Here is a 24,648-nt window from a genome sequence, read left to right on the forward strand (position 1 = left end):
GCTGCTTAATATCTTTGAGGAAACTGATAATTCTTTTCAGGATTATTTGATTTTGATTAATTGAAAGTTCAAGTATTTATTTCAAATAGTTTTTTGTAACAATGTAAAGGTCTTTACTGCCACTTTTGATATATTTAGTAGGTCTTTGCCAGTTTTATATATATTTTAAATATTTGTATAGTCCAAAATATATTTAGCATAAATCTGTATATATATTTGACCAGGATAAATATATAGATAGTCTGTATTAACTTAATGAAAGTGCTCTTGATAGCTATTAATATGATTAACATGACTAGTAGGATAACGAATACACTAGCAGGTCCACATATTTCTCGAGTGTTCTATCTGAACATGACTGACCCCTGCTGGATGTCTGGTTGTTTTATAACTGAGTAATATAAAAGATTCATATTTATGTTTCAAAGTGATTTCACGAGGCTGAAGTTTCTTAGTGTACACCCTGTGATGTATAAATACATTCTCCTTGTTATTGTGATTTCAGACCAAAGACTGTGAGCAAGGAGGAAAAGGTTTTATAAGAAAGAAAGAAAGATAGAAAGAAAGAAAGAAAGGGGGGAAAAAACCGTGTATCAACTGTGTGTGCATGTCAAATATTGTTGTAATATATTGGTGATAATGGAGTCCATGCAGTATCTACACATGAACCTGTAAGCGGCAGCACCGCGAGTCCGCGACCAGAAGACCTGGAAAATGGCGGCTGGAACTGCAGGCGCTAGCGGCCACAAAAGTGGCTCATCGCCGCGCTTTGAGTCCACTTTGGACCGTCGTTTTCAGACTGTATCCAACACCATGGAATCCATTCAGGGACTATCCGTCTGGTGCATCGAGAACAAGAAATATCACAGCGTGATCGTGCGACACTGGATAAAGTGGCTGCGCAAATGTGAGTATTTAGCACGTTAGCCGGCTAATCTGAGCCTAGCTGTAAAACAACACCTGTTTACGGACCCATATTTGCTTATCCTGGGGTTCCAAAGTGAACGTGCGTGGTATTTGTGCGAATAAGTAGCACAGAAGTTATTGTGCCTGGCTAGTTTCTCTTCTTCAGCCCACTTGACAACTGTTGTGGCTTATTAGCAAACTGCTAATCTGTCCCCCATCAGGTCGGGACAGGTCGTATTTCAAAAGCTGGTGAGGTGGATTCAAAGACCGCTTTCCGAGGCAGCAGGTCTTTTAAGCACCATCATCTTTCAGAATACTGGTTCTGGGTCAGCTGCATTTTGGGTGTCATAGCACGATTCGAGCCAGCAACTTTTTGGGCAATAAAGGGGTGTTTGGGGTCAGCAGCATTCTGGGGCAGAATGGGGCATTTGGGGTCAGCTACATTTTGGGTGTCACAGGGTTGTTTTGAATCTGCAACATTTTAGGGCAATAAAGGGGTGTTAGGAGCATTTTTTTTGGCAGAATGTGGCGCTTTGGCACAGCTACATTTTGAGTGTTATAGGCATGTTTTGAATGAGCAGTGTTTTTTTGTGTGTTTTTTTTAGCTTTAAAGAGGTGTTTTGGAACAGCAGCATTTTTGGGTTAAAAAGTGATTTGTTGTCAGTTGCATTTTTGGGAAATAAAGGGATGTTTAGGGTCAGCAGCATTTTTGGGCAAGACTGACTATGAATTTTCTTGGCAATGATATTTCCGGGGTAGCCAGGTCTTTCCCCAACCGTCCCCATTATATATATAAACAGTGCCCTGCGAAGGTATTCGTACCCTTTCATTTTTTCCCCACATTTTATGTTGCTGCCTTATGCTAAATTACTTTTTTCCTCACATCAATCTACACTCTACACACCATAATGTCAAAGCTAAAAACAGATTTGTGATAACTTTGCAAATTTGTTAAAAAGGAAAAACTGAAATAAGTACATTGCATAGGCTAAGTATTCGTACCCTTATATTAACTTAAAGCACCATTACACTCAAGTTGTTTTGGGTATGATGTGACAAACTTGAACATCTGCATGTGTATTGAATTCCAAAGCTGCCAAAATAATAAATAAATAATTTATTAATTAATTAATTTATGTTTGTATTTGTCTACATTTGATTTATTTCTACATTTATTTGTCCGTATGGTAATGAGGGGTATGTGTTAGGCCTACCTCAGATATAGCAATCAAGCTCAAAGTGGCAAGGGCAACATTTGAGACCACAGTGACTCCTTGTAGTGCGACCAAACGAAATGCAAGAGCTGTGCGGACTAGTGTTTTCAAAAATATTGATATTTTGATATCAATTCTGAAATGGTTCCAATACTCCTTTTCTGCAGTATTGATACACCGATACCAGCTATGCGTTTTTACTCTCTCTCTTCTCTCCGACAGCGACACACTACCGCCTACTCTCACTCACTCGTCTCATTCGCTCCGGTTGAATAGTGTCGGTGTTGGCCTGAATTTCGCAGGATTATGGGGATTGTGCATAATTTTACTCATTCCTGCAGGTTTCACACTCACACCAAAAGCGATCACACCACTAATTTATGCAAGTGGCGCTCACGTAAAGCCGCCTCTCAAACAGCTTGCGAGTAGCAAATTGACTTCTTTTTCATGGCTTATTGTATATAAACGATCAAATACATACAAAATAATGTCAAAATGTCCGTCTTGCCGAGTATTCAGATAAATACAGTCAGTTTTGGAACGTAAATAGTTTAGAGAAAATGCATGTGGTGTAACAGTAAATTGGATCCATGCATAAGCTCTTAAAGTGACGGCAGGGAAATATCACCTCTTAATGGAAAAGTTTGTTTCTGTTGCTGTCAGCATTGTTATAGGACCTTATGCATTAAAAATGCAGTTAGCTTCTGTGTAAGTATCTACAATGTATGGCTATGGTGTGAGATGTGTGTCTCACTAGCTGTGTTTACATGGACACCTTTTGTTTGATTTAATGTTTGATTTAATTCCAAAGTAATCCCGACCGGAAATGTTTTACGGCCATATCCGGAATGAAGAGTATATACACAGTTAGGGTGATTGTTATAAGATGTCCATCTCATCTTTATAAGATGTCCATGTCGAAGTCATTCATTGCCTGTGTGTCCGCACACCTCTTGCGTTTTGTCTGGTCACTGTGTCCTCAAAGCTTTAGCACTGCCACTCTGAGTTTGATTGCTATGTCTGAGGTAAAACACGCCCCCTCATTAGCAAACAGACAAAGAAATGTAGAAATTAATAAATGAAGAAATTAATAAATGTGGAAATAAGTAAAAGTGGAAATAAATAAATGTATAAATAAATGAAAATATAAGGTAATAAAAGTACAAATGTCTTCACTTATTTATTTTTTACATTTCTTTATATAATTATGTATCTTTATTTATTTATTATTTTAGCAGCTTTGGATTTCCATACATTTGGTGATTTTCTTCTGCTATTTTTACCGAAACAGACTTTTTTTTTTATGAACCATTAAATTTCCCATATGTGCCAATACACAGAGCCGTCTGTTGCGCAATCAGCTCATTTCGTGGTGCCATTTCTCATCCACCATGTGTGTTGTGCAGGCTTTATACCAGTGTAAATGGACTAATGAAATCCAAATTTTGAACCGTTTTTACCATAAGTTTTTATTTTATTTTTTATGGATTTTTTATTTTTAATTTTTTTTTTAATTTTAACTTTGCACATTATTACTGTTGTACATTTCTCGGCCAATTAAAGGATGCTTTAAAGTTTGTGCTTCGTACTAGAGGTAATGGTATAACAAAATCCAAGTTTTAAACAGCTTTTACTGTACCAGGCTTTTTACATGACACTTTAAATTGACATAAATATAAATGACTTCTAATTTCAAAAGTTATAAATGCAGTTAAAGGATTTTTAAAAAAAATTGGTGCTACAATAAAAAAAAAATCCAAAATTTGGATTTCATTAGACCATTTCCTCTAGTATATAAAGTCATTAGCTTTAACACACCCTCTATGGTGGCTTGTTTCCGTTGTGTTGTGGCTTGATTCTGTGGTGTTGTTAACTTGTATTTGCTTTTTAATTTTCGTTGTGTTGTGCATTACTGGGCCAACTTAATTAATAACGCCACTTGCTTGATATTTAGATTTTTAATTGTACACATAACTTTTGACCCTCTAGTGGTTAAAAAACTAAACTGCATGCATTTTGTGGAAGAACATTGTTTTGGTTGTGCTGACTGTGCACTGTGCAGATGAATATGGTTATCCTACTGCTTTTTAGGGTTGGGTATTGTTTGAATTTTAGCGATTCCGATTCTGCAATTTTATTTCGATTCTGCATATCGATTCCTAATTTCGATTCCAATAAGGTAAAAAATATAATGAATACCGACCGTGAACAAAAATCAACAGGCTAAAGAACACTTACACAAGTTTTGAACTTTTGCCTATGGTTTAAAAATACCATCGCAAAAACAGCTAGCTTAACTAACTAATAAAAATGTAGCATTATTAAAGACAATTTAACACTCAGTAATTATAAAAGAACAAATAAACAAACTAATTAGAAATCACACAAATCGTATCATATTGAATCCATGCATTCGCTCTTATAGTGACAGCAAACTAATATTAATTTATCTTCATCAAACAACAAAATACAAAGAGAAAATCATTAGAATAATTCTTTATTTCAATATAGAGCTATTCAAGTCATCTAGTGAAATTTTCTTATCTATATACTGCAGGAAAACTAAATATTGCAAAATTAGGGCTGTCACTAGTGATTATTTTGGTAATCGGTTGATTATTTTGACGATGTATATTTCTGCAAAAACCATCCTGTCCGGTCTAAATAGAAATAAATAGGCTTAGTGAATCAGGATAAGACAAGAAAAAGTTTTGGCATAAGGATTTATGTATTGACAGTTCATTCAAATTGTTAATTTTGAACAAAAAAAGTTACATAGTGTACCTTTAAGATAGTTTGTGAGATAAGATTGATTACCAAGAATATAAATTTAAAGTCATGTAAATCTAGCTTCATTTTAAAAAAAAAAAACACTTGAGACATTATGTGCATGAGGTTGAGGTGTTATGCAATAAATATGTCATAGTCCATATTTAAATAAGTCTGTTAATTGTACCTGTGCATCTTTGGCTGATGTAGTCCCAAAAATTTTACTGCTTTTGCACAGTAAAGAGAAAGACAATACTTTATTTTGGCTATTTATTGTACACACCCCAATATAAAATAATACTTCTAGTCTAGTCTACTGTTTACTGGTCATACATTTCTTTGTTTCTAGCTTAAGTTAAAAATGATGTATGAGTGGGTTGCCCTGGAATGAGTTATGCTTCTTTAATGATATGCAAGAGAATACATATTGTTCAAAGGTTTGAGCTTGGTAAGAATTTTTTAAGTGTTTTTGAAAGTCTCTAAAGGCTGTAATTTATTTGATCAAAAATACAGTAAAAACAGTAATACTGTGAAATATTCTAAAAGTTTAAAATAACTGCTTTCTATATTAATACTACAGATTTTAAAAGTTATTTATTGTTGTGATGTAAAGCTGAATTTTCAGCATCATTATTCCAGTCTTCAGGGTCACATGATCCTTCAGAAATCATGCTGATTTGGTGCTCAAGAAACATTTCTTATTTTCATCAATGTTGAAAACAGTTGTGCTGCTTAATAGTTTTGTGGAAGCTGTGATACATTTATTTCAGGATTCTTTGATAAATGGGAAGTTCAAAAGAACAGCATTTTTGTTTTTTAAATTTATATTTTCATGATGAATTTACTTTCACTTTTAATTAATTTAATGCATCTTTGCTGAATAAAATAATTCATTTCTTAAAGAAAAAATCGCACTGACTCAAACGGTATAGTGTACATCACAATTATTGGTAGTTGTTGGTTGAAGGAAGCTTTGTGCTTTTTAGCTGTCTTTAAGCCCTATTCGCCCTGGATTAGTATTTACCTGGTGACCTCTAGTCATTTGTAATAATTATGGAGGTTGCCTGTGATCTTAATCCCGTGCGAATCGGCCATGTCTGTAATCTAAAGTAAAAATTCCCCCGCAAATGACCTACCCATATTTCATATTTAACACTGAGATCCTGTGATGATATTAGTCCCGTGCAAATCGGCATCTCTGTGATTTGGTGGGGTTGTGTATAATTTTTTCAAGGTTTTTGTTTCCTGTGCGCCTTTTGATCCATCTTTCGTGAAGAATAGAGGCTGCGTTGGAGTGTTTTGATAGTATTTTGGGTGCTGGGTCAGCGCTATACACCATACAACTATACAATTTGCAGAAAGAGAAAGCGAAAACAAAAAAGAATGATTAGATGGAGATTGATGACATGTATAGGAGCATGCGGTAAAGAACATTCTTCTGTTTATGATATATCATACAGCTAGACCTATAACCACTCGACATTTCCAAGCAATAGCCTATTGACATGATATCCGAGAGATAAGTCAGTAAATTCAAATAAAATCGCAGGCTTCGCTTATCCCGTACGAATGCGCCACGCGAAATTCAGATGTGGGTGGGTAATTTCTAAATCACATGAGGTCCCCAGATAATACTTATCCAGAGCAAATAGGGAGTTTTAAGTTATTTTGAGCTTTTATGACATTGATTGCACTGTAAAATGATATAACATTGCATGATGTGGTCAGTGTTTGTACTATGCACCGATTACAAATTTCTAGGCCGATCCCGATTCCGATTTTTCCTTGAGTTTGACCTGCCGATACCGATTTTAGCCGATTCCGATTTCATTTTTCAAACCACTTTACAGCACACACAAATATTTATTTTCTATCTTCTCTTTAATAGAACATTTTGCATAGAACTTTTTTTTTTAACAGATAATCGCTATAAAATAGAACTATATAAATTACTCCTGGTGTGGGAAATTCACACACATCTAAAGTGCAGTGTTATGGAAGAACCATTTCCTTTTCACATCCAATATCCAACTAAAAAAAAATTATATTTAGCAAACTAAACTTCTGTATGAAAACAGGTAATGGCAATAAAATACTATATAAATAACAAATAAAAATAAAATAAATATAGCCTTGCAGTATAAAGATATTTCTCTCACACACAAACACACAGGCTTATTGCAATCACTTGTACATCAATGGCAAGTTATAATTCTCAAACAGTTCTTCTCTCATCTGACACATATCCAGCCAAGCTAAACAGGACAAGTGGAGCATGTGCAGGGAAATGATTGGGAAATAATAAAAACAAGATTAAATGGGTAAATTTTCTATAAATATTTTTGAGTCTTCATTTTCTTTCTGACATAGCCTAGCCTACTTCAGTTCTTGTTAAAACACACCAGACATGTGCATTTTGGGCACTTTTGGGATGAAATCATATTTATTTTGTCCATCAAAAGTGTGCTTTCACTTAAAGGTGCCCTATGTAAAAATTGAGGTAAAATTATCCAAAAAATGAGCTACACGCATCAAAAGAATGAGAAGAAATAAGTGCAATGATGTCATTAAAAAATTGACAAGTTATAGTGCTGCCGAGATATAAACCTAAATTAGCATGCTAAATTACTAGCGCCGGCCCGACTGGTGTCGTAGTACCAGTTTCGGCCATGGGAGGCGGTATGCGGGCAACATACATAACCACCAGCCAAACTGCAGTACACGAATAACTCGCACGGCTTGTGGGCGTACTTGAACCTGATGTCAATCGCGTCTATATGAGACCGGCATTTATAATTTAGTGTTGAGATGTTGTTCATTGAGTCTCTAATCTCTTAAAATATCCAAATGAACTGCGGCCTTACTATCGTGTCAATTGATTTGATTAATATCATATGCACGAGGGAGAGAGAGAGCAGGAGGACAGCGCTCGTGTTGTTTGAAGACGTGAGAGTGCGCGCGCGCGGCCGGGGCGCTCTCTCTCTCTCTCTGCTCGTTATGCGCCCTGTCAAGCGTAGCAGTCATTCTATTCTACATCACTCACCGATCAAAATAGGCTTTGGCGGGACAAAGCGGACGATTTGACGGTTTTTAGAAGATTAACAAACCGAAACTAAAAAACAGACTAGAGTAGGCCAACTTTCTGGAGGTATACTGCCCCCATCTGGTATGGAATATCATGCGGAATATGAATTTTATTTTTTGGCAGACATTCCACATGGCACCTTTAAAGGTTCTCTAAGCGATCCTGGGTGACATCACTTCTTGTTGACGTTTGAACTATTGTCAAACAAAACGGAGGCTAGCTAGACCCTCCCTCCTCCTCATCCGCACACTAACCCCCCAAACCACACCCCCAAACCCTTCTTGTCGGTCATTGGCTGGAACAGTTTGTTATGTTTTGGGGAGCGGGTCGCTGCAGTTTGTTTTTGTTGCTGTTTGTGGAGCCTGGGCTGTCTACAGAGATCGCGTTTCTTTACAGTGTGTTCAGAGGACAGGCAGCCAGCGGATAGTGAGGAGATGTTTGCTGTATGTGACAAAAAATGTTTTGGCCAAAAAACGCGCGACATCGCTTAGAGCACCTTTAAATGAAACGCAGGAAAAATAGACTCGGCGCCGAAACCCGCGCTTCACTGTTGCTCACGCGCCGCTCCTGCTCGACGCTCACGCGCTTCTCCGGCTCCCGGTGTGAATGCACTCATTGATTAACATGCACGCCAAACAAAAAATAAAACGCGCTGCTCCCGCTTGCGGTGTGAAACGGCCGTAATTCACGAGGTTTCCTACATGTGCGCGTTCCGTGTGCACGTGTGATGCTGATGTTGCGCGATGTTAATCATGCGGCGCCCCAGTGCATTTGACCGGCATAAAATCGGATTATGTCAGACTGACCGGCCGGTCGCCGATCATGGCCGATCACGTGAAAACCGGCCGATTCCGGTCACCAGCCGATCAATCGGTGCATCTCTAGTTTGTACACAATGTACTGGGAAATGGTCTGTGTTGAATTGGGTGACATTTAGCATTTATAAAATAATGTTCTTGAATATGTTGGCAGACGATCTGCATAAATATAACATGGTGCCACTAGCCGTTAATGTGTAAAATGATCCTCTTTATATTTTTATTAATAAGTCTTGTATTTTGTCATTATTAGTATACATCTAGATGGGAAATACATTGCATGAATCCATCAAACCTTATTGTGAGTTGAACAGTTGAGTCACTTACTGAGTCAGGCTATTTACTGACTTGGTTGTGTTTAGGACAGTATAGTTAAATATATGTATAATAAATGGCATTTTAACAGTAAGAATACTACAACAATTCAGATTGCTTATTTGAGAAATGGGAGGAGGGGTCAGTGACCTCCTCTGCTAAATCAAAATTCTGTAGATGTGAAAGCGTTGTTGTTAGTGATGGATGACAGGAATGTAATTGTAGAGGCATCAAGATAAATTAAGTTTTTCGATCTCTTTAGATGGCATTGTTAATGGTGTGGTTTTTTTTGTGTGGAATTATTGAACCAGATAAAAGCGTCTTTTTTCTGAGAATGTGCTTATAAAAGGATTTTTTTTTAGTGCTGCAACAACTAATCAATAACGAAAATAGTTATTACAATGCAATTGTATACAGTCTTTGTGCTTTGCATGGAGCACCTTCGTCAGTGGTGTTGTGCTACTTAACAGTTCTTAAAAACACGTTTATGGGTAAAAACCTGGCCTCAGAGGAATAAATGTGAACTAAATGTTGTTCAAAGAGTGCAAAGCATTAAATATTAAATTCTTCAATAAGGTCATGAGCATAAAGTTTCATGTTGCTAGGTTGCGGTCACATGTGTATGGGCAGTTAGTTGCTGTTGAGATGCTTTCATCAAACTGTTATATTCTGTAAACTTTCATTAAAGTTACTGTTTGTATGAATATACCATTGCATATAGGATTTCAAGTTTTCAACTATGGTTATTTCAAAACCCAAATGTGATTTTTAACAACAAAGATGGTTAAAATGGTTGCACTCTCAAATAGTTTTTTTTAACTTGTTATGGTATTTAATCTCTTGCTGTTAGGATGCAAAATGGAATTTTTTTTCCCCACAGAAATGCACTTTCCACTACTTTGTCACAGATGGAGGTTTTCTGTAAATAGCACATATTAATTAACAATTTATTGATTACTTGTTGCAGACCTATTTGTACAACTTGTTTCTTTGACTTTTATTAATTCTTAGTAAAAAGCCCTAGATGTTAATAAGTGGAAATAAGTTAATGCAGCCTCTTATTTACATAAGGGTGAGGTAAACATAATGTTGCTTGGTTTATATTTCCAATGTATAATTGCTCCCACTATAACAGCGTTTCAAATGTTGTTTATGTCCTTTTTTCTCTTTCTCCTTTTTGTTGTCACTGAGCTGGATTGGTGATGAAGGATCGTTCTTTTAAATACTTTCCAGCATTTCAGTAATACGTTATCGTAAAGAATTTGTGGATTTTGAAGTGATCTCTTTTTGTAAACTCAGTGATTTAGATTTGGACGGCAATTAAATGACCACACGAACTTGGTGTTTGTTAAAAAACAGTAGGTAATTCGGCCAGGGATTTTTACATGGGTGGTGCGAGAAAAACACTCACATTCTGGATTCAGACAGCAATAAAATGAAAATGATTTTTGAAGGATCATGGAGTAATGACTGATGAAAAAATCACTTTTGACGAGTATTGTGTGTGTGTGTGTGTGTATAAATATATAATGTTTTTGAAAAAAAGGCTCTTATGCTCATCAAGGCTGCATTTATTTGATCCAAAATTCAGAAAGAAATGTAATATTGTAAAATATTACAATTTAAAATAATGGTTTTCTATTTCAATAAACTTTTTGACAAACACCAAGGTTGTGTGGGAATTGAATTGCTGTCCGTATAATATAAATTAATATGAATAAAATACACAACCACAAAACAAGATTTCACAATAAAATTTGGAAATATAAATATTTGGCTCTACCAACCTGAAAAAGTCCAAAATAATTTTTTAACAGTTGAAACTTGTTTAAACGCATTGTTCTTGACTCCAAAATATGCATACATTTGGGGAAAAAATACCTTTTCGAATTTTTATTTGTCATTGACCAGAATACACAAATTGAAGATCATTGCACACATCGAGATGGTTGTGATTTATTAAACTGAAATGATGATCTGGAGCAGAGGCTCAGTGGGTAGTACTGTCGCCTCACAGCAAGAAGATCCCTGGCTGGGCTGAGTCAGGACTCAGGAGACTTTTCTGTGTGGAGTTTGCATGTTCTCCTTGTGTCTGTGTAGGTTTCCTCCTGGTGCTCCTGTCTCCCCCACAATCCAAAAACATGCAGTATAGGTGAACTGGAGACGCTAAATTGTCCGTATGTGTGAATGAATGCGTGTGTGAGTCCCAAAGCCATGTAATGGGGAGGAATGGGGAAAGACCTGGCAACCAACCCCTGAAAACAATCATTGCCAAAAAAATTCATAGTCTTTCGCGAATGGCATGAATGGCTGTAGAATATGACTGAAATGGTAGTAGATAGATAGAATGATGATGATCATGGCAGTGAGATTTAACAGATGGAGTTTCTAATATGTATTGCTTTTTTATTACCTTCTGTAGTGGAAATGATGGTGCTTTAAAGATAGCTTTTACTAATTTCACACAGAAAAGAATCTTAAAAGAATCTTAAAATCTAAGAATCTGAACATAAAAGGGATTTAAAAATATATGTAGGCTAACACCAAGACAGTTTTACTGTGAATGTTATGACAAAAAAAATATATGCATGGGCTATTTACAGGGCTCCAGACTAACATTTAGCACTGGTGCCACGCACGGGTCCTGTTTGATAAACCCGAATCCGGCCCGCACCCGCAGTAATTAACAGAAGACCCGACCCGATATCCGACAGAAACACTCATTTTAGTCTGTACCCGACCCGACCTGTTTGACATAAAAACAATCAAACTTTTATTCAAATTGTGAATATATTAAATAGCCTACATAAAGCGTGCTCCCTTTAAATAAGCACGGGACCATTGGAAAGTATCTCTCAAATGCACTAAATTGAGTTGAAATAGTCTTGGCTACTGGACCCGCAGTACGACCCGCACCCGACACCCAAACATTATTCCACCCGTTACATCAAATATTAGTGGGTCGCCCGCGTGCAGGACACTGAGAGATGGTGGCACCAGCCCCTGATTTGGTAGCGGTGGGGGGAAAATGTATCAAAGTTAATTTATTAATAAAATTACTATTGTTTTGCATTCATATTACATGTTTGTTTGTTGGAAATTTCATAGTGAAGCACTGAGCTTGAATTAATGTGCAGCTTTAATTAACTTTTATTAACAAAAGTAATGTGCAAAAAACTTATTTTTATAGGGAACATTCAAATATTCTACTCCTATTAAATGTACCATTGCTCTTCTATAGTATCATACTGAACTGACCGACAGCTTCAGATTCTAAAAGGAAAGCTCTTGTCTTTATTGCTTTCTGTGCAATTCAGTCACAATTTGAAGAAAAGTTTGTTTTTTATTAGACTCCTTTTCCATATATATTAGGCGGTGGAAATGGCTAATAAGTGCTCCTCTGCCGCCATTTACTGGTTATAGTGGTAATTTAATGTCTTTTTAAAATAAAAGTGCTTGTTTGCCACAAAAGTGTTAGCTTTCCTTCATCTTTAAACTTTTAGTTTGAAAAAAACATCACGTTAAAAATACCATTAAAATTGGATAATATTTAGAGGTTTGAAGTGGTGGAAAAAGTGTGAAGCCCTTGAAAAGCCTCAGATGAATCATGTAAAAAAAAAATATTGTGGCAATTTCTTCCACAATACCATGGTTGCAGTTAGTTTTACTACATTAAATCCATGGTGAATGTTGGTCATTTGTGGACTGAAACGCCTTCTATAACTTCGTTCATGGCCCTGTGTTTCTCCGGGTTTCCACGTCAGTGCTATTTGATCTGATATGTGTGGTTTATAACAGAATTGTGAGCCTAATGCTTCCCACTAGATCTTGCAGCGATGTTATTCATCTAGCTGCAAATACAAACACTTTCTCACTGGATCTTTCAGCACCGTGTAACGGTGTCGCGTGATCTGTTCTGAGCTCCCGCTGTGCTGTCTATTAGTGCAGCTCAAGTGACTAGTGGGGTTTGGTTTCGTTTGATGTTTCTCATATGTAACAGAAATGGCTGCTCTTATCAGTTGGCCAAAGTGGTTGGTCGCACCAGTGCGACCTCTTAACAAAATTTAGTCGCACCGGCAGGAAAAAAAGGTTCCAAAATGCAATATATATATATATATATACAATATTAGTTAATACAATACTCCCCATGGGCCATAAAAGTAGTTGAAGAAACACCCATATCTTGTTGGTCTGATGAAAGTAGATATATTTTGATAATAGGTGCTTGTAATGGATTTTTAAAGAGATTGCTGAAATTTGTGACACTTATTTTGGGATGAATTTCGTGAATTTTTACACTTCATTATGGTTTGCCCATCTTCACTAATATTAGACAAAGGTCTTGCCATTATAAGTGGACCATTAAACTAAGTTTTTTTTTTTTTTTTTGATGATGATGATGAAGTTAAACTTTTCCTTGTTCTTTTCCCAGCGGATGCAGCACACAGGCTCAATCTCTTCTATCTGGCGAATGATGTCATTCAGAACTGTAAAAGGAAAAATGCCATAGTCTACCGCACCACTTTCACTGATATGCTACCAGAAGCTATGAAGCTCATCAGGTGAGACTGCGTTTCTCAAAATCATCGTTAGCCAACTATGGTCACAAGTTTCGTCGTTGCAAACATAGTTCAAAAATTTGGTCCAACAAATCCAGTGAATGTGCAAACAGCATTGCACATTTACGTGGTTGGAACTACAGCTCTCGAGCTGTTTAGAAGCATTTCTTGTTAAAAGACATGTGGACTTAAATAGATCATGATCTTGGGCTTATTAATAAGCAAGCTAACATGCAGTGCATTCTATATCATTAATTCAGTTTGAAGCTGTAGAATATAAACATTTTAATCTATATATTTCAGCGTTTAACTTTTTTGAAAAGTGCAAGGGAACTCCGGAGTATGATGCATGAGGGAACCCGCAATGAAGCAAAATGACATGGAACAAAAACAGTGAAGTAGTCATTAGGTGCCATGTTTGTTACAGCATCGTGGAGATCTCGAATAGATTAATCAGTTTAATCCGAGGTTATTACTCCTCTACCTGCACGTGACGTCCTATATTGTTGAACAAATGTGGTTCAAACAATGGAGGTGCGACCATGGTACTACGGTTTCAGCAAACAGTCGTGGCTAGTTGGTTAGTTTCTCAAATGATGCATCGTGCTGTGGTCGTTGATCAGCGAGCTACATCGTTGTATGGGAAACACACCCCAGATTTCTACTGCATGGCCACACACTTTCTCGACTTTCCTAGGTCAGGAAGTATTTTTCCCCGATTAATTTTCGAAATTCCACACAGTTACCCAATAAAGAGTTGGCCAAACCAACCATCTCCACAAAACAATGTTTTGAAGCTGGTTTTTTTTTCTTTTCTTTTTTTTCACCTTTCATAATTTTTCCCCCCCACTTTTTTAAATTAGGTGTCATTTATTTAAAATAAATACTAAGTCAAATGTTCTATGTAAAAAAAAATAATGCATTTGACAATTCAGTCTAGAATAATGACATACAATCAAATATCAGTCAATACATCTGAATGATACATTATTTACATATATTTTTAGGAATCATATTCATAGAATAAATCATGGTTGACCGTAAATGTGAAATATATAAAGTGTTTCTACAATGACTTCAGTGACTGACAACGGTTTTGTCTGATTCTGCATCCAATTCACAAGTAACGGGTGCTTTTTACTAAGTACTGTAAATGTGCATTGTAGATGTGGTTGCTTTATTAAATGTGACTCATTGCATGGAAAATATTTTCCAAAATCTATCATGTTGGATTGTGTGAAATTAACCTTATGAATCTTTATAAATGTATGTGATTTCCCTTCAGTGCCACAAAGGATTCTAAGGTGAACAAGTCAGTGGTGAGGATACTGTCCATTTGGGAAGAGAGAAATGTCTATTCCGAGGAGTTCATCAGTCAGCTGAGGAACAATTTGGTTCGGAAAGAAGAACCAGTGAAAGGTCTGAATTGCACTAGGTGTCATATGATGCTTTTTAATGTTTTTCTTTTTCCTTTAGTGTGAATACATTCCTTTAATGTATCTGTTTGTGCATGTATACGATCTGCACTGTTACACAGATTCAACAAAGTTTACAAATGCTTTAGAAGCCTTGAATATGGTAAGGAGCGTTACATTTCTGACACACAGTTGAGGTGTTTGACCAATCACAACGCACAGGGTCAGCTGGCCAATCAGAGCACTCTGAGCTTTTCAGAAGGACTGGCTTTGTAGAAATCAGCGCGTTTTAGAGAGACTGGGAATAGAGGAGATACAATAATGTGAAAAATGTATGTGAAAAATAATGTTTTTTAACCAATTCTTTCTCACCCTTAAAATAAAATAAAATAAAATGGCATCATATGACCTCTTTAAGGATGTGTTAATGTTGCTCTTGAGAGTATTTTATGTGCCTGTCAGTATGTTACATTGACAGTCTTTAGCATTTTAATATGTTATACAGTGTGGTTTAATGTACTAAAAGGTAAAAACTTACACATTTTTATAATGAAGTTATGATTTTAGTTTCAGCTCCAGCTCCAGTCAACACCAGATCAGCCCTGAAATCCAAGATTGTCGCTGAGTTTGTGGTAAATATTCAATATTCACACCAGACTTGAATGACTCTGTTGGCCCCATTTTTTTTGGTTGGGAAAAAAGTTTTCAATTATTTAACTTCTAACCTACTTGTTTTTATTTTGACCTGTCAGCCCTCAGCGTTTATCGAGCATCTGTCCACGTACAGGAATTCAATGGATGAGATTGAGCTCAAAGAGAAACAGTTAGCTGCAATGAGAGTGGATGTGTGCAGCACAGAGGCCCTGAAGAAACTGAAAGGTCGGTAAACGGTATCTTTTTAATATTCTGAATTTGTAATAAATGGATCTGCATGAATTATATAGATATAATTTTTCACATGTTCATGCTTTTGTTTTTTTCTGAATCTCACACTTTAGACAAGGCAGGAGGTAAAAGGTTTTCTAAAGACTTTGAAGACGGGAGCACAAAGCTACAGGAGTTTGTTTCCTTTCTGGATGGAGAGGTGAAAAAAGGCCCTCCTTTGATGGAAGCTCTGGAGAGTGCAGACATTTTCTACGAGATGCAATATAAAGAGGTCAAGATTGTGGCTAAAGTGAGTATTGCAGATTAGTTTAAAGTCCCCCTGTAGTGAATCATTTTCTCCCTTAAAACTCATATTTGATCACCAAAATTACATATTGAAATGTTTTTTTTTCTTTGATTACAAATTTCTTTATGCCTTAAAATAGCTTGAATGCAACCCCACACCTGTGCCTCATTTAGTATACGTGGTTCTATGAATATGCAAATGAGCCCCGCCTCCACTCACTCACACCAGCTCAGAGATCCACTCGTTTGCGATCACGCGTTGACGTGATTGGTTGCAAGGTAGTTTGTGACGTCAGAAACACCAGCGATTTCAAACCACATTTTTGAGACTGTCTTTGGTTCACTGCAGTTTTAAGGAGAAAATACTCAGCAAATATGTTGACTTATGAATTTGCTCATGGTTTGTCTTAATTAAAAACACCACATAGACATATAAACAACATTAAAAGCTTGATTTTCACCACAGGGGGAATTTAATTATATTTTTGGGTGCAATTTGAAATGATATTCTTAGTAAACAACATACATTAGCTACACTCCTGTACAAAATAATCTACACCGCAATTTTCTGTGTTTGTTGCCTGATATTACTAAATGTATGAATTCTCCACACTGGTAGACTGGAATAAATGTAAAGAGCCATCAGGTCATTTTAAAATGAAATGGCTGCGTAGGAAATAAGTAAAACGTTGTTTTATATATATTTCCAAAAAGCACTTTATGAAATCGAATTATTTCCGTTTGCTTCAACAAGAGCTCTTCATCTCCTCACTCACAGCAGCCTCAGGTCTTCCAGCAGACTCATTATTTCAGTGCACATATAAAAAACTATCTTTATATTTGAAAGCAGCAAATAGCCCTTTCAGAAGTAATGACCAAATGCTCATTTAATGCTTTTAGTGGTTTCAGCTGCATTGTGCCGCAATTGAATTTGTACAAAAACAAAGACATCCTGACCATTATGTAGCAATGTTGTTTTATTTAGCCTGTCTGAGACGGCCACAATGGACCATTTCATAAAAATATGTGTATAGTTTTAACCCTTTTACAAATAATTGTTGAAAATTCCACATTTCGGGGATAATTTCATTTGTGGTTATTAGTTTTGCCAGGTTTAACATGTTTTTGATAGTGGTAGACAGTATATGATAATATAATTAGGCCTGGTCGATGAGAATTATTTGTGGGGAGATAGATATACTTGCTCTGACATTTTCATTGTTTTTTTATTTTTTTGTCTTAATGTCTTACTTGATCAATGTAATGTATCCTTGCTGAATGAAATCCTTAATTTCTTTGAAAATAAGCTTACTGACCCCAAACCTTTGAACAGTAATGTATGTTTGTATTGTTCATATTGTTGATGTGCAAATATTGTGAAACAAATAGTGGAACATCTCTTCAAATCATACATTTCCAGGCCTACGAGACATTTGCGAACCGGGTGTCGCACCTTAAGCGCAAACTCGATGCAATGAAGGCCATGGTACCTGATCCAGATGACTCCCCCGTCCCCTCTCCCATTGAAGATGCCCCTTCACCAACGGGCTCCGTGTCACCCTTCGACGCTCTGGAAAGGATTGGTACCCCAGACCCAGAGCTGGATGGGCAGGCGATGGAGGAGGACCTTATTGCTTTGGCTGATGCTCCCAGCCCCCTCTCATCTGATGGGGGTTCCCCACCACCAAGTGTCTCTGTGGGAGAAAAAGACAATCGTGACATAGAGGACATGGAGCTTTCGGATGTAGAGGAAACAGAAACTCCTGCCATCATAGGTACTATAGCACCTTTACTATGTTACATTTGGCATTCAGCATGTTTCTCACATTCAATAAAAGCTGATGGTTAAGCTATTATGGTGCAGGGTTTTATTAAATTACATCTTAATTTTGTTTCCTCCTTACAGTAGAGGAACGTGTGGCCCCTGCTGTTGTGTCCAAACAGTCCTCTGTCTCTCCAAATGTCACAGAATCTTTACAAACAAATGAAGGCACACAAACAAAGCAGATCATGACCACAGCAGTGGCAGTTCCCTCAACAGTAACAACAACCACAACAACCACAACCACACCAACCACACAGTCACTGCCAGTCAACCTTGCAGGCGTTGATCTGGGCAAGATCAGCTCCATCCTCAGCACAATCACAAACGTTATGAAGAACTCAGGTGAGATGTTGTAGTTTGATTTGTACAGCATGTTATTCACAGGTTGAAAAAGCCTATCAAAAGTGCATTCTGGTCAGATCCATGGCCCAGGGGTAAGCCATGGTGCGCATTTGAGAGATGCAGGTTTGAATGTGGCCTGTGTTGTGTCTCGCTCTGTATCCACTCTGCTACCTGTTAGTTAAAAAGTGTCAAAAAAGCCCGAAAGTAGAATAATTTACATGATAAATGTACATTTTTATGTAACATCATGCATTCAATCATTGCTTTTTCCTTTGCAGCTGTAGGAGTAAGTCCTGTATCTCGGTCTTCCCCAAGTGTACCTTCCACTCCAAGCTCAACTCAGAAGACTCCCCCTGCTACTGCCCCTCCAGCCAATCCGCTGGCCAGCATCCTTTCTAGGGTGGACATCAACACCAACACTCTGCTCAGCGCTTTATCCAAAACACAAACCCAGGGGGGTTTTCAGGGTGAGAGCTGGAAAAGTAAGATGATATCCAAAGAGTTGGGATAATAAATTCATGGACATAAAAGTAGTCAACCTGAAATCAAAATTAACTTTAGTTTTCTTCTAATACACGTTTGCAGACTCACGTAGTGTGACTTCATCAGCATATGCTATTCAGAAGAAAACATGTTTTACTTTGTAATCTTATAAAAATGTAATAACTTGCTCCACCTTTGAAACTAAGTCACCTAGGCCAGTAATCATGTTAATCAAAAGCCAAAAAGCTAAATGACATTTTAAGCTGTTGTTTTAGGTAATATGTCTTTTCGATAATGTTGCTCATAGTTAATGCGGTTATTTAATGCAGGTTAACATTACTAAACTCAGCAAAAAAAAAAGAAACTTCATGACAGGAATCATGATATGGTTTATTGTGATTGATTGTTAAACTTCAAAGGGTTATGATTAGGGATGCACCGATACTATTTTTTCAGATCCGATACCAAAAATTCTGAGTATCGACCGATATCGATACCGATCTGATACCAGCACAATTTTTTTTTTTTAATCAAGTAGAATTTCTATAACTCTGACAATAAATCAAAAAGATTTTTTGCATCTATAAAATTAAGAATTTTTTTAAATGTATAGCACAGCTGTTTAATGAGGCAGCAACATATGATAGATAGGACAGAACAAGAAAGGCTATTAATAATCTTTCATTGCGCAAAAGTATTATGATATGAAAGACTCCAATACAGTGCGGCACAGCTCGAGCTCTTCGAGTCCGCATTGAAAAGTTCAAAGCACAAAGGAAAGATATTGATGCGTAGTGTATTATACAGTATCTATCTATGCAATAGTTGAGCCTTTTCTTTTAACAGTTTTAAATTTCAGTTACTGTGCGCGTGAAGAACAATTATATGGCGCTTTTCCACTGCATAGTACGGTACGGTTCGGTTCGGTACGGCTCACTTGTGGTGCTTTTCCACTGCATGGTTCGGTACGGCTCGCTTCGGCTCGCTTTAAATGGTACCTGGTCTGTTGAGGTTCCAAGCGTACCGTACCGGTACTAAAATGTGACGTAAAAACACTGCTGATCACTGATTGGTCAGACAGAATCGTCACTACCAGCGTCATTGGACACTAAACCCGCTAGATTTAAATAACCAGTAGACAACAGCCAACGCGGTAGCATCTGTTTTTTAAACTTTAAAAAGAAATGGCTGAATCGTGGTCAGTGGACGAGGTGCAGACGTTCCTCTCGTTGGTTGCCGAGGAGCGGATCCAGCGAGAGCTGGATGGGGCAAAACGGAATGAAAAAGTGTTCCAAGAAGTAGCTCAGCTCTTAGCCGCACACGGCTATCACCGGACCTACAACAGTGTAGGGACAAAATAACGATCAGTCCCACCCACTTTGAAGAGGTACTAACTGCGGTGGAAAAGCAACCGAGCTAAAGCGAACCGAACCGTGCCGTACCGAGTCGAGTCGTACCACGCAGTGGAAAAGCGAAGCGAGCCGAACCGTTCCGTGCCGAGTCGAACCGTACCGAGCCGAACCGAGCCATACCAGCAGTGGAAAAGCGCCAATAGTGCTCTCTACTCCTGTGTTGTGATCTAACAGACACCCGGTAGAAAGTGATTAAGGTACATCAATAAAGTCCAGAAAGATAAAGTCATTTTATGTGAAACCATAGACCATATTATCAAGTATAATAATAGTAACATTGAATCATCTTGGAGAGTTTCATCATCTTGACTGTCGTAACCAAACGAAAAGTTTACGTGATCTTGAATTTAATGACTTAAATATTAATTTCGATCTCACATTATACTATAGAATGGCTTCAGAACACTTATAATAATATAGTGCACGAAAACTTTATGGTGCTTTATAATGTTTTTGTGCCTTTTGTGGGGCTTAACAATAACACAGAATAGTATACGCATATCGAATTTGGATCGGCATCGTCTGACCGATACCCGATCCGGCCAGGAATGGCAGTATTGGAACCAATACCAAGTATCGGATCGGCGCATCCCTGGCCTCTAGCTATGATTATTTAAATGTGCGCCCCCTCTGCATGTTTTAAAATAAATAACACAGTGCTGCTGCGCGTTCTACAGGCTCTGCAATCAACAAATACAGATTTATGCCAAGCGATTGAGAAGGGACTTTGGGTAACTTTCTCATGGTGTTTTCAGAGTCAGTTGAAAGGTTTCTTTAATGTGATAAGTTATTGGAACTGTGACCTTAATTGTCTACTGCCTGTAAACTGTTAGTGTCTTAAGGCCTTTATTTGCAATAATTATTTATGGTTCATTGACATAGCTTGATTTTTTTTTTTAAACCCAAGATACAGAATTCTGTAAAAAGGATGTTTCTTTTTTGCTGAGTTTATTGTTAAGGTTATGGCATATAACAATGGGTCTGGGGAAAAATAAAGCATTGGGATATCATGTATAGGCAATGACATTGGGATACATTGCGATGCTTTCAAGGGTGAGCTTGACCTTTAGCCTCTATGTGCCAAAAGTTGGTGCCAGACAGGTTGTGTTTCAGGAGCAAAGTAGCCCTCCACAGTCGAATGCGAACTCCCATTCAGTCATTTCTTTATTCTGATACTTTTGCCCACAATTCCTAATGGATTCATTCCCACCCTACTTTTTCTTGTTGAATATACTGTTTACATAGAAATGTCACATTACAGAAGTTAAATGTGTTGAGAATGTTGTATCATGTTGATTTAAAACGTTATAGACCTTTTGCCTAGTTGTGGTAGAAACAGCAAATGATATTAGAAAAGACACTGTACAGGTTCTTTAGAAAATGGTTTGTGTTTTTAAATTAATCTGCTGACCCTTGCGTCCCTATCCCTATTTTTCTTTTTAATTTTTCCTCCCAGATCTGTCATCTTTGCTAAATAACCCGGCTGCAAAGACCACCACAACTTCAATTTCTGACAAGCAATCTCCTCCTCCTCTAACAGCAGAGACTCATACAACTCCTAAAGTGTTACCTACTCCATCTAGTGTCCCATTGGCCAGGGATCCTACCTCTCAAGGATGTGTGGAGCCTACTCCTTTGCAGGCCAATATTTCGAATGAAAAAGTAGATCCTGGCTCTTCTCTCAACTCTACCCTAGACTGCAAGATTGATAACTTACTCCAAGGGAACGCAGGACTGAAAGGCATTAATTTAGGATTTCCATCTATTCTGCCATGGCCTAAGGTAACTGTTGATAGCCCTTCAGCAAGTGCAGACAACCTTGGAGGAACCCCTGTAAGGGATGAAGCTGGTGCCACACCAACGCAAGACGAAATTATGGATGATCCCCAAACAGAGCCATTCCCATATCAGCAGGGGCAAACAGTGTCTACGTCCACAGCTTTAGATGCTAAATCAACACCTTGGCAGGTACAAAATGCTCACACTGATCCACAAGCTCATATGGAAATTCACCAGAAGTTTGAACCAAAAAAAGACTTTCGAACCTCTGTGCCCTCTCTTGCCGAGGCAGAAGCAAAGCGACATCAACTCATTGAAGCTATGCGTTCTTCTTCTATGTCCAGCAACCAACAACCTTTGAGAGACAGTGTAGAGGCCACCGAGAGATCCGGTGTGATGCGTCAAAAGCTGAGACAAAACCCTGTAATCCATGATGTGGGACCAAATCCTAAACTGGTGGAAGGCAGCTACGCATATCGAGATAATCAAGAGAAGCAAGTGTTGGCCAGCTCTGACACATACAATGCAGAAACATACCTTGCCAAAGAACCAAGACAGGATCTCGCTGCACCTAATTTCTTTACCACACCTCTCCCACCTATCCCAAATCTTCCTCCTCCACCTCAAGACTTCATGCCTCCTGCATCTTCTTTGAGGGCAAGTGGTCCTTGTGCTACCAGGGATTTGCAGGAACCTTTCGGTGAAGCAGAGCGAGGTGGTGTTGATAGCTCACGTGCCCCAGGAAACTTCGATTATGAACGCTTGTCTCATGAGGTTCCAAACAAGGAGCCTTTCTATCCACATGGGGATGGGGCTTCTCACTCTGCTCATGCACCACACCATGCTCCTAATATCCCACCGAATGGTCCATTGGACTACAACCATCAACATCCACCAAGAGTACCTCTGCAGAATCCTCCAAGTATACCCCATCACCGCATTGGTTCTCCTCCTCCAGTAAGGGGTTACCATGAAGCCCCAAGTCCTTCTCGAGCTTTGCCTGAAGATCCGTACTTTGACCCATATTACGACCATCCACCACATAGCCCATCTTCCCCTCATTACGACATGCACCCGATTTCAGCACCAGAGTATTATCCTGAAGAAATACCACCTCACTATCCAGAGCACAGGGTTCCTCCTCATCTGGAGCACAGGCCTCTACCGCCACACCTTGTTCGTCCACCTCACCCTGGGCACTATCCACCTCCAAGGCCCCTTCGTCGGCCACCACCGGTCCACCATGAGCTGCCCTTTCCAAGAGGCAAGCGACCCGGCCCACCCTTTGGTGGACCTCCCAGAGTCAGGGGCCCATTTTATCCCCCAAAAAGACCTTACTTGCCTCCACATTACTGAAGTGTCTATTGTGATTCTTATGCTCAAGTGTTTAGTGCATGTCACAGTGAGCAAGTAAAATCCAAGTGCTGTTGGGTTATCAGCAAGTCAAAGATTGCTGTGGACAATGACGCGAAGGGGATGGTGTTGAACTCCTTCACGAGATCACAACAGAGAAGTGCAAATTTATTCAAGTTACCAGGGGGATGCAACCAGATCACTAAACTCTTGAGCAAGATCTGTTCTGTTCCATGATCAAGACATGTAAACCATGAGCAGTTGTGCGGCAAGATGTCAAGGAGCACTGGAGCAGAGAAATGGAAAGAATATCTGGCGTGGAATGAGATGGAATCTGAAGGCAGACAAAACAAGAGGTGGTTATTCTATTTCATTTCATCAATTCTTTAATTCCTATAGTTTTTCTGTCTAGTTCTATAAAAAAATTCAAATGTAAAAGTTAATTCAAAATGTCCTTTCCCTTAGTAAAAATGTTTGCGCATGTATCTTGCGAATATCCTTGGGAAAGACCTCAACGTTTTTTTTGGAACAACATTTAATTAAGATTGATATGTAATATTTTTTTACTTCTGAAGTTAAGTTCTACTGATGATCAAGCTATATTGTTATGCAAAGCTGGTAGTTTTGATTCACCACATCTTATTTTGTACTTGTAATTAAATGTAGCCCTAACAGGTAGTTAAGCTTCATTATCGTCTGTCATGGAGAAACAGCAGTGTAGAGAAAAAGTAATCTTTACCATTTTGAGGCAAGGTCTTGAGGTGTACAGAGTCAAGCCGTTTTTGCCAACAGTGGCAGAAGACACAGAAGAAAAGAAGTTGTCGGGCAGAATCATCATGGCCTCCCTCAGTTCCCAGAGGCTTTTACTGTACTGATTTAAATAAAGATGTGTTTCAAAACAAAACAAAACACTGTGGGGAAGTGCAGTCTCAACCATGATTTCTTTGAGTCTTTTCATCTCAGTTGCTTCAGTGACTGATTTCTTTGCTCTTCACATTTTCGCGAACATTCATCAATAAAATGAGCAACACATATGCAGAAAAATATTGTAGCTAAATGACTGCAACTCATGTTGATTAGAAATGACTGAGATTTGTCACACACCATATTTAATTCTAGAACCAAAATCAAAGGCATTTAATCCCATTTAAAGTCAATTACTTGGTGTTTAAATAAGTTAATGAATGCCATTTTTATCATAGC

General features: G+C 38.0%; 2 protein-coding genes across 3 annotated transcripts in view; both read left to right on the forward strand.

Moving 5' to 3' along the window:
* The first annotated feature begins 684 nt into the window (after window positions 1-684).
* Window positions 685-24,366, forward strand: rprd2a (regulation of nuclear pre-mRNA domain containing 2a). Of its 2 annotated transcripts, none has more exons than XM_056268411.1 (10): window positions 685-907; window positions 13,540-13,669; window positions 14,952-15,085; window positions 15,649-15,713; window positions 15,834-15,960; window positions 16,080-16,255; window positions 17,672-18,026; window positions 18,158-18,418; window positions 18,697-18,900; window positions 21,770-24,366. In XM_056268411.1, exons 1-10 carry the CDS (start codon window positions 715-717, stop codon window positions 23,446-23,448), a joined length of 3,324 nt encoding a protein of 1,107 aa, XP_056124386.1. In that variant the 5' UTR covers window positions 685-714; the 3' UTR covers window positions 23,449-24,366. The 2 variants fall into 2 exon arrangements, with proteins under 2 accessions (XP_056124386.1, XP_056124387.1); XM_056268412.1 differs by having other exon boundaries at window positions 18,697-18,885.
* Window positions 23,712-24,648, forward strand: part of celf3a (cugbp, Elav-like family member 3a) — a 37,760-nt gene continuing 36,823 nt past the window's right edge. The window contains exon 1 of the mRNA XM_056268413.1: window positions 23,712-23,801. The gene's annotated coding sequence lies outside the window, so the exon portion shown is untranslated. The remainder of the gene's footprint in view (window positions 23,802-24,648) is intronic.

Source organism: Rhinichthys klamathensis, unplaced genomic scaffold (assembly GCF_029890125.1).
Source record: "Rhinichthys klamathensis goyatoka isolate OS25496 unplaced genomic scaffold, OSU_Roscu_1.1 h1tg000271l_1, whole genome shotgun sequence".
NCBI classification, from domain to species: domain Eukaryota; kingdom Metazoa; phylum Chordata; class Actinopteri; order Cypriniformes; family Leuciscidae; genus Rhinichthys; species Rhinichthys klamathensis.

Bases quoted from the DNA above. Each gene is read 5' to 3' on its own strand.
- rprd2a (XM_056268411.1), top strand. From the start codon at position 715: ATGGCGGCTGGAACTGCAGGCGCTAGCGGCCACAAAAGTGGCTCATCG. The intron at 18,027-18,157 runs GTACTATAGCAC...TCCTCCTTACAG, and splicing joins AGAAACTCCTGCCATCATAG to TAGAGGAACGTGTGGCCCCT. The intron at 18,419-18,696 runs GTGAGATGTTGT...TTTCCTTTGCAG, and splicing joins AAACGTTATGAAGAACTCAG to CTGTAGGAGTAAGTCCTGTA.